Genomic DNA, 10,705 nt, shown 5'->3' on the forward strand with positions numbered 1-10,705 from the left:
CAACTAAAGTTTAATGTTTTCTAATTTCGCTTCTAAAAAAAATCTCTTGAATAATGTTTTATACATTTTTTCGTATCCTTTAAAATCAAGTACTCTGATAGACCTTATAGATCTTTGCAATAACTTTTGTTGTAACTTTTGTTGTGCCATGTCAGAAACTGAAGCAGCACCTTGGATACTGAATGCCAATGAATTATTAATAGCATCAGTATCCGACCTATCCGCTAAGAATGTTTGATCCCGTGGAATTACAAAACCTTTGGCCACTGCTACAACAGTAGAATCATGGAGCATGACAGAATCGTGAATAGTGATAGGACGATTGTCAAAGACAAAAGTTGGCTGCCATACGTTAGGATATGCAGCAGGTTCATTAGGGTGTGCAACAGGTACAACGGGAGGTATAGCAGGCACTTCAGGGGAAATAGCAGGCACCTCCGGTTGCACGTCAGGCATAACAATGGGTTGTGCTGCAGGAGCAACATTCAAATCGAGGCTGTTAACGGATGATGATGATACTCCCATATTTAGGAGAGTAAGGAAAAATAGTTGAGAATACGAAGAAATTGGGAGAGATGAAGTACTGAGAAGAGACTAAGCGTTAGGAAAAAAAAAAAATTTTGTGAAGTTTCTGGAAGCAGCAGACGAGTGGCTTTAAAGGAATTTTTCACTTCAGGTGAAATAAACAGTAAACAACAAAGTGTTAGGCGACCTCGGGCCGCGATGGAAATTTTGTCAAAAGATCCCGTGGAAGTAGGATCTTGTCTCCTGTCATAATTCGACTGAGCTCATTTTTCAAACCCACTGTTCAATCAACGACTTCAAATACCATGCGTGGGCAACTGAATGAATTGTCATGCCAACGCGCACCACGCGCTCGTTCATTATCCAGAAACCCTTCATATAAATTCACACCTCTTTCTCCATTGCAACGCATGCCTTCTGATCATACTCCTTCACCTGAAATCTTTTAATGACCTTCCATACAATGAAAGCTCGACTTTTCCTCCTAGTTGAGCGTATCCTCAAGAGAAAAAAAATGCAGCCTCACGACTTGATTCACAAACCCAACTCCTTATACTCTCAGTAGTAAACCATTGAAGCAAGATTATCGTTGATCATGTCCTGAGGAAGCAAGATTATCCTTGATCATGCTTCTCAGGCTAAATATCTCTCTTTTCTTCTCAGTTTCCATAAATGACAGAAGAGAGAGAGCATCCGATGTGGGTATTTTGAAAGTCTCACATACATGCCATGTCCTGAAATGCTTTTCAAATCTTCATTTCTAGAAAGCAACAGGACTATCTTTCTCTCTTTTCTCTTCTTGACCTTGCAAGACCCAAGGGAGAGAAATTATAGCATGTGTACTTTGGAACATCCAGCTTGGAAACTTACCCATATCCTACTTTGCTTGCTTATCAATTTCATCTCTAGAACGCAGCAAGCACAATATGTATTAGTTAAGAATGGATGAGAATCTTACATTTGATGTAATCGTGTATTTCATTTGAGTTGAAATCATAATTACGAGTTTCTATTATTGAGTTATGATTTATCAAGTAAAGATGTAGTACTGAAAGATTTTCGCTGATATTGTAGCATCAACACAAAAGTTGGGATGAGAAAATAGAAACGGTTGTGTATTTAGAATGAATCGAATTATGATGTCATTTCTGAGGTATATTCATGTAATGATGTTTTGAAAAATATAAACTGTAGAATGTTGGTGCTATTTACTTTTACAGGTTTATGATGGTGAGAAGTTAATAATTATTAGAGCATCATATTAAAATTTCGTATACATGATTTGGAATATAGAGATACTAAAGAGAATATAGGCGGGGATGATTTTTACACCTTTTTGATAAGATTGATTAAATTAGATCGAGAGAATTATTGCAGGCTTGAAATGAGGACTATGATGTTTGGAGGTATGAACTATTGATCACATGATTTATTAATTTGATGTTTAAACCTTGATTGTAGACTGTTAATGAATAATTCGATTGTTGTTATTGAGGTTGGAAAGAAACAATGGAAAAGATTTTGAGGTAAGATTTTAGTGTGAATTGATGAATGATTGCAGAAATTGAGACTTTAGACTGTGAATAAGATTTACTCCTAGTAGAAGGAGATAAAATTTCAATATGATAAAAGAGAGTAGGCTTTGATGAAGGATTGAAAGGAATATTTTAAATCTGAATCCCTCAACTTGAAGATTGGACGATAATATTATAGGTTTTAATTTCGAGGACGAAATTCTAATAAGGAGGGAAGATTGTAGTGCCCCAGAATTTTCAAAGCTATTTAAATAGATTATTTTGATAATGATGTTATTTTAATATCCATTGTAGCTAAAGATTTTAATTCTTGGGAAATTTATGAGAGTGGTAATTAGAGAATGGTAATTGGTGAAATAATAGGATAGTAAATGGTAGGTATAAGGATGGTAGAATAAGAAGGTAGAATAGTATAGGGTAGGTAGAATAGTATAGGGTAGGTAGAATAGTATAGGGTTGGTGAAATAGTATAGGGTTGGTGAAATAGTAAAATGAGGGTATAATTGTAAATTGAAGGTAGAATAGTATAGGGTTGGTGAAATAGTATAGGGTTAGTGAAATAGTATAAGGTTGGTGAAATAGTAAAATGAGGGTATAATTGTAAATTGAAGGTAGAATAGTGTTTGATTTTCTCCTATAAATAGAGCTCTTCTCCTTCAATATTTTCACCACTCATCTCCTCTCCCATCTCTTGCATATATTCTTCCTTCTTCCGCTTTTTACTCGGTCTTTCTTCTTTCTAAGAGTGTTTACTCAGAAAAGAGAGAGAAAGGGCGAGACCAAGCGCTACAAGAAAGAAAGAACACAAGAGAAACCGAGAGTGAGATGAGAAATTTAAGACAGAGAGCTGAAGAGGAAGAAAGAGAGTTTAGGCGAGAGAGAGAGAGAGAGAGAGAGAGAAAGTCAGTGAAAGGATTGTTATGGGTATGGACCAACTGCAGCAGAACGGGTTTCAAGTAATTACATTTGATGATCCATTCATGTAATCCACTGTAAGTATTCTTACTTACTGAGTATGATATTGATATCCAATAATACGGATTTTTGTGGTTTTATAACTTGTCTAGCATTTTGCTATATATGATTCAACAATGATTTATATTGTCGGAAATTAATTGACTCACTACTTCACAGTTTTTTGTAGTGCTTGCAGGAATGGAAAATCAAGGTAACACAGGGGTAATAGTGTACATGGGCCTTATTATGAGAAAATGATACTATATTTTCAACGAAGATATGCTAAGATGATTTACAAAGATTATTTATAATGATGCATTATGATGATGATTTATAAAAATGATTTACAACGATGATCTATTACTAGATGTAATAGTATGTATATGTTACGGGAGATGCAACCGTACATACAGATATTAGTATGGCTAGAATTATATTTATTTGTGAAAACGATTTTCAAAACTGAGAACAAGGAGTAAAACTATTTATGGTTGTGGATTTTACTTGCTGGGCCCCCTTTGGGCTCATTCAGGTTTATTTCTTGTTTTCAGGTAGAAAGGATGCTGGAATAGGAGGCCGGAATGGGGTGGGAATAATTATTAATTTTCAAAGTCTTTTCATATAAGTTATTGTAATGATATGATATTCCGCAACTAAAATCTAATGTTTTCTAATTCCGCTTGTAATAAAATTCTCTTGAAAAAAATGTTTTACGCATTTATTGTATCTTTTAAAATCAAGTACTCTGATAGACCTTATAGATCTTTGCAAGAATTTTTGTTGAAAAAGAAGAAAAGTGGCAAACTCAGTCTTAACGGACTGGGGATGTTACAGTTGCTCTTTAAGAGATGGAGATCGTTTTGCAGAGTCTCCTTGAGAGACGTGGGTGCTAGAAGGGTGGAGTTTTTGTGGGCAATTTACACGATAATTTTAATCCCACAGGAAAGGATTAGCTAAGCCACTTGTTTTTTAGTGGCTTAGCCAATCCTGTGTGTATAGGATTAGTAATCCCATGGGAATAGATTATTCTCAGGAATAGAGTGTTACCAAACAAAGGACTAGCTATACCTAGTGTTAGCTAGTCCAATCCAAGGGTCTAATCCGCGAACCAAACGGGGCCTACATCATCTACAACACACCATTATTATTATATATGTACGTTTGTGCACGCACGAAGAAGACCTTCCATTAATTACAAATTGTTACATGGATTCAAATATTTATTGACTTATTATGTAGTAAAAGCAAGAGGAAAAAGGCTTTTTTTTTTTTTCTTTTTTTTTTCTTTTTCTTTTTTTCCTTGAAATCCTTGAATTTCACGAAAAGCATAGGACATTTAAAGGAGCTCTCTTTTATTAAAATGGTTAAATTTCATATGAAGTTAATTAAGTTGAATTCAGTCATCTAATTAATATTCTAACAAAAGTTAGTTTAAGGAACTATGACCAAAATAATTTTTATGCATTTATATTGTCAATAGAGAAAGAAAGATAGTTATTCAATTATTCGTAATTTTAGGGGAAGTGAATCATGGTTTTAATTATCATTTAAAATAATTATGACAAAGGAAAAAAATGAAGCTCCTTAGGAAATTAAAGAAAGTTTAGGCACCAGCATACCGAATTCGAGAATTTTAACTGGATCACTTTGGCGTTTTTCCACACTTTGACTAATGTTCAAACGAATTTCCTTGATGGCACGAGCTGGTTGAATGTATATACCTTCAAGCCAAAAAGGTCAATAAATCTCAAGTAAGAAGTTGGTACTAAAGTTCATACGTGTCTTGCATGAACAATTTAATTTCTTTAGAGCAACACAAAAGATTAAATAAATAACTAATAGACCTCTTAAATTTGGCTTTGCCCTATTGTCTATATATATACTGCCTCTCAAGGCAGAGTATCTCGTCTACTCAGTGCTTTGATGAGGCTAATTAATCCCAATAAATTAAGTTTAATGAAAAGCAAAGAAAAAAGAGATTGTACTAACACTTCTATATCCATCGTTTCCAAAACACCAGCCGATTTTCACTCGGGAATGCAAAAGGCCTAGTAATCAATGCATACAAAGGGCTGCAATCGTTTTCATCCGTAGCATGAGCCAAACTTGGAAAATGCTCAATTAAATCCAAAGCAATATCTGTGGTGTAGAAAAAAAGAAAAAGAAAAAAAGTGAAGTATATATATTGAGAAAATTTTGAAATATCATCCGAAATAGTGGGCTAACAGATAATTAGACCAAGAGTTGTTACCTAAAGTTTGGTTGTATATAGCCTCTCGACAAAGTCTAGCACCGTCTGTGCCTTTTTCTGGGTTTAGATCTTCCTTTGGAGTGCGAGAATAGAGATAGCGAGCCAATTTTTTACTCCAATAAAGAGCCTTAACAACTGGAAGTACATCTGAAGAATTTTTAATGCTGACCAAGCTCACGTTCTTTCTAAGCATGCACTCTGCCATTCGGTAGTTTTTCTTATAAATTGTCTTAAATAAAGCTGTGTCCCCATATTCATCTTTTACAGCCAATTCTTGTTCCGACATTTTCACCACTAACTTCTCCACTATAGACTCATGCCCAGCATCAACAACAACATGAAGAGCCGTCTTGCCATTTTTTGTGATTTTCAAACCCGCAGAATCGGGATGACGCATAAGGAAATCCTCTACATCGTTCCAAACACCACTTTCCACAACCTTTTTGAAGTCCTTTTTGAAGGCCTCATGGTCAATATTAATATGCTTCCAGTTTTGCGCAACCTTTAGGAATGCCTCACGGTCAACATTAGTTCGGTTCCATTCTGAGATTAATATGTAAAAGGTGATTAATTAGAATTAGTACCAATAAGAAGCATGCTATTGCCATGTCAAGCCAACTGATCAGATGTCTGCCTACAACTTCTTTATAACAACATAGGAAACTTAATTGGAGGGAAGATTCTTATTATATTTTATCTCGACTAAAAGTTTTGCATAAACTCTTTTACTAATTAATTCAAAGTTTATATATATAAAAACTCATGAGCTCACTAATTATATTTTGGGGTAACTACTTTTTCCCTCATCAACTATCACTCATTGTCAATTTCCCCACATGAATTGCCAACTTTACTGTTCGACCCTATCAAACTACTATTTTCTTTGCAAAATCTTCATTCCGTCAGTCAAACTCGTTAAATTGGATGAAATATTCTCTTTTAGCCGTTAAATCTCATTAACAGACAGAAAGACTCCCAAATAAAAAATTCAAAAAAATATAAATGTATAAAATTTATAAATTAATTTTTTAAAAAAAATATATTAAGGGTATATATATATTTGTTTAATTTTAAGGATATTATATGTAATTTTTGTTTATAAAGTTAGGGTATTTAGGTCATTTCAATTTTTTGAACGAGTTTGATTGACGGAAGGGGGGTTTTGGGAAGAAAATGGTAATATGATAGGGACGAATAGTAAGGTTGGCAGTTCATGGAAGAAAATTGACAATACGTGATAGTTGATGGAAAAAAATGTAATTACCCCTTATATTTTACTAGATAATTATTCATTACCCAACCATAAAACCAAGGAGAAACAATTGTAATAAAGATTTTAATAAAAAAATATTATAAAATTTTAAAATAGTATTTTTAAAATGTGAAGAGTATACAAGGTGTAACAATAAAGAATCAATATAATGGCAAAAAGTGATGAAATAAACAAATTCATTCAATTTTATCAATATATAAAATTGAATGATTTTCAACAAACCAGAATATGAGCTTACGATTTTCAACTTGCGTAATAAGTAATCTTCATGGTGAACCCACAAGTGTTAATGATTATAGAAATCGTGATTAAATTGTTTACAAAGTTACCTGGAGGCATCGCTGGAGGCCCTCAAACATTACAAAATCTCTTTCAAAGGAGTTTAAATTTGTTTACTTTTAGGCCCTCATGGGCCTCAACCATGATAAGGTTTACTTTAAAATTATCATCGTATCTAAACCCACGATTAAACAAAATTTCTCCTCTTCTACTTCTGGTACAGAGGAGAGTGTTTGCCAACCCTTTCTCTTTTCTTTCTTCTTAAAAAACGAAAAAAAAAAAAAAAAAAAAATTAATAAACAATTTTTTTCACAAAACACTTAAAAAAAAAAAAATTCAAAACTTTATTTACCTTTATATCACATTAAAATACTTTTTCAACAAAAACACAAAATACACGTCATAGGAGAACCACCCTACACAAATTTAGAGGATGAGAAAGTGATAATGAGATGACTAATAAAATTACTCTATCAAACAACACCAAGCTTTCTTTGACTAACTTTTGACAAGCCACGGTTTTAGGGAGAGCTTTCAAAATTTCGGTAGTTTTTTTTTTTTTTTTTGGTTCCTTTTTCATTTTAATTTTATTTTAATTTTTGAATTTTCTTGGGAGCGAGTTGCTACCATGTGCATTGGAGAGAGAGAGAGGGAGAGGGAGAGACCTGCCAAAATATTCCAAGCAATTTTTGCAGTGCTAATCTTTTTAATTCTAGAAAATGCGTCTATTCCACATGAAATCTGGATAACATGTAAGGCCGTGCCATTCTTCTTGCTCCAAGCCTTACAAGCAACTTCATCGACTTTTTGCCTAGGAGGTTTGTTGTTTTCTTCAACTATGTCCCAAAGATCATGGGCCGTCAAATAGTCTTTTACTTGAACACTCCAATCCACATAATTATATTCCTCAAGAACCTGAATAACATCTGCACTCAAAGCCATTTTGTTTGAGTATGTATGTGCATTAATGAGAGAGAGAGAGAGAGAGAGAGAGAGAGAGAGACACCTGAGTTAGTATTTTTAGGGAGGTACTTTTTTTCCAAAGTATTCCATGCAACTTTTGCAGAGCTAATATCCCTAATCTCAAATAATGTGTCCAGATCGCATGAATTCTGGATCACATGTAAAGCCATAGAATTCCTCCAAGCATGGACAGTGGTGTAATCATCTTCTTGGTAAAGAGGGTTGGTGGTTTCTTCAACTATGTCCCAAAGATCATGGGCCATCAAATGGTCTTTTACTTGAACACTCCACTCCACATAATTATCTGTGTCAATAACTTGTAGAACAACTGCATCCAAAGTCGTCTTTGTTTGAGCATGCATGTGCATTTAAGAGAGAGAGAGAGAGAGAGAGAGAGAGAGACTTGAGCTAGTACCTTTAGGGAGGTATTTTTTTGCTAAAGTATTCCATGCATCTTTAGCGAAACTGATCTCACTAATCTCAAAAAATGTGTTCTGCTGGCATGAATTCTTGATCACACGTAAAGCCATGGAATTCTTGTCGTTCCAAGCATTGAAAGCAGCTTCATCATCTTCTTCCTTAGGAGGTTTGGCAGTTGCTTCAATTGTGTCCCAAAGATCTTTAGCCACCAAATAGGTTTGTACTTGAATACTCCAATCCACATAATTATATGATCCCTCAAGATATTTAAGAACAGCTGCACCTAACGCATCCCTTACTTCCATATTTAATCTGCCGGTACGTATATCCAAATGGTGTTAGGATCTAATGAAAGACAATAAGAGGAAGATTGATGATAAAATATTTGTTGGAAAATACCCACTCCAAACCGTTACATAAAATGTCCTTATGGGTGAAAAGACATATTTCTGATATATATCGCAGTTCCCTTTTTAAGCTTAACCCAAATTCTGGGGCAAAGAAAATTAATAAATATAGAGTACAAATGGAAAATAAAGGGGAGCCATTATGTTTGCCTCTCGGACAAGAATCACTTTTTCTTTAAGAGTTTGCTTGCGTCGGAGACCAGATAACCAAAAGCATTTTTTTTTTTTCCTTTCTATAAGTAATTAACTTAAGTACTACTCAAGATTAGTGAAAATTTTTTATATCACGTTTGAATGAGATATTTAAGTTCAAAGTATAAATGAAAGTAATCAATTTTAAAATTAACATTATATTTTTTTTCTTAAAAGGGTCAAGAAAAATAGTTACTTTAAAAATTTGATAAAAATTTAAGCATCTAAAACTCTAGGTTCTAATTCTATATGAAAACAAATCCTACAAACATAAACATTCTCATGGAAATTAACATCATTAATGTTCACATTTTCATCACTACTTTTGTTGCTCTTCTAAAAATAGTGGATTTTTTAATTATTTTCTCCTTACTCACCTGGTAAACCAAAAACCATACAATGAGATACTTTTTAATTCTACAAAAGCAAAATTACGCCAATCAAATCAAATTTTCTTATTTACAGACAAGACAGATAAGACACGTTCTCCTTTCTCTCTTATTTACATACAAACAAGAAGCCAGCCACTTCCCATTCCTTCTCCAGCAAAAAATATTATGCTTGATGTGAAATTTCAAGAGGAAACTTGAGAGCAAGAAATTTGAAGGAACCGAATGGATTTGAGGTACTTCTCTCTCTCTCTCTCTCATTGAGTAAAGTGGGTTGTTTATTATCCTCTTTACACATATCGATCCTTTTGCTCCAAGACAAAGCAAAAGCACACAAACCCTCTTTCCTCCTTCCAGATCCATTCGGTCCCATAAGCACACAAAGTGGATTTCTTGCTCTAAAGTTTCCTCTTGAAATTTCACCACTCCCCTAAGCTTAATTTTCCTGCTGGAGAAGTAATTGGAAGTGTCTTGTCTGTAAGGGAAGAAGAAAAAGACTTTTGAGTTTAAAACGACAAGTTTGGGTTAAAAGAAATTTGATTAAATCTGAGCCCTCAAATATTTTAAAAGCTTCTGTGCTGTAGGGGGACTGGTAGGGAATTCTGATACTAGAAACACATGATTTTGCCCAAAAAAAAAAAAAAAAAAGACATAAGAGTGATTTATGTTTCCCTTGGTAACCTAGGAAAACCAACCGTCATATGCCTACAAACACAACGAATTTGTAAAATAAAATTATATTATCTCTCCCTTTGGAAACTCTATAACTCCCATATAAAAAAACCAACCGTCCAAACCAAAAAACACAAATCTTATTTAAGGAAAAAAAAAAAACAAAAAAAAAACAAAACAAAACTCTTATTTTTGAACAATCTTTCACCAGCAAGTTACCAAAATTTATCCATAAAATGAGCTGCAATTTCCTCCGGCAGTTAGGAGGTAAGAGTGGGAAGACTACCTTAGAAGTTCGCCCGATTGATCACCGGCCATCTCAAGCCTCCAATCACTTCGACAATCTCTCCCTGTTACTAGGTAATGAGATGTGATAGACTTCGCTTCCTGTTTTTTTCTTTGAGAACGAGAGCGTATGATGAGCTCATTATATAGGGAAGTGCCTTCATAAATCATGTTCAATTATTTTTTATGTAATTTTATGTATTTATAAATAAATATTTTTAATTATAAATATCTGGTGAATCCTGAGCTATAAATAAGACACTTATTTATTAATAAAAATAATAATAAAATAATATATATTTTTTAAAATCTTTTTAAAGTTTTTATTATTTTGCAAATGGCATTTCTTTTTCTGCAATGAAACAACAAAACTATCTCCCTTGGTGGGAAGAAGGTTCTATCCAGTCCAAAATAGATTGAAGAATATTAAGTTAATAGATAGAATCTCTTTAAAGAGATCCTGAAGCCATAAATATGACATTTATCCCATTAATAAATAATAATAATAAAATTATATATATATATATATATATATATATATATATATATTAAAAATT

At 33.4% G+C, this 10,705-nt stretch overlaps 2 protein-coding genes across 2 annotated transcripts in view; both read right to left on the reverse strand.

Moving 5' to 3' along the window:
* LOC132184033 (ankyrin repeat-containing protein NPR4-like) overlaps positions 1 to 4,728 on the reverse strand; it is a 53,068-nt gene extending 48,340 nt beyond the window's left edge. The window contains exon 1 of the mRNA XM_059597515.1: positions 4,637 to 4,728. The gene's annotated coding sequence lies outside the window, so the exon portion shown is untranslated. The remainder of the gene's footprint in view (positions 1 to 4,636) is intronic.
* Positions 4,729 to 4,798: 70 nt separating this feature from the next.
* On the reverse strand, positions 4,799 to 10,291 carry LOC132184012 (uncharacterized). The gene is made up of 6 exons (XM_059597495.1): positions 10,150 to 10,291; positions 8,199 to 8,515; positions 7,827 to 8,111; positions 7,486 to 7,746; positions 5,269 to 5,811; positions 4,799 to 5,156 (listed from the first exon to the last, which is right to left on the reverse strand). The coding sequence occupies exons 1-6, from the start codon at positions 10,179 to 10,181 to the stop codon at positions 5,011 to 5,013; spliced, it is 1,584 nt and encodes a 527-aa protein (XP_059453478.1). The 5' UTR covers positions 10,182 to 10,291; the 3' UTR covers positions 4,799 to 5,010.
* Between the last annotated feature and the right edge of the window lie 414 nt (positions 10,292 to 10,705).

This window comes from Corylus avellana, chromosome ca1, assembly GCF_901000735.1.
Source record: "Corylus avellana chromosome ca1, CavTom2PMs-1.0".
NCBI classification, from domain to species: Eukaryota; Viridiplantae; Streptophyta; class Magnoliopsida; order Fagales; family Betulaceae; genus Corylus; species Corylus avellana.

Excerpts from the sequence above, each read along its gene's own strand:
- LOC132184012 (XM_059597495.1), bottom strand. The coding sequence starts at position 10,181 with ATGGCCGGTGATCAATCGGGCGAACTTCTAAG. Across the intron at positions 8,516-10,149 it reads CAATCGGGCGAACTTCTAAG|ATTAAATATGGAAGTAAGGG; the intron begins GTAGTCTTCCCA and ends ACGTACCGGCAG. Across the intron at positions 5,157-5,268 it reads TATATACAACCAAACTTTAG|ATATTGCTTTGGATTTAATT; the intron begins GTAACAACTCTT and ends TCTACACCACAG.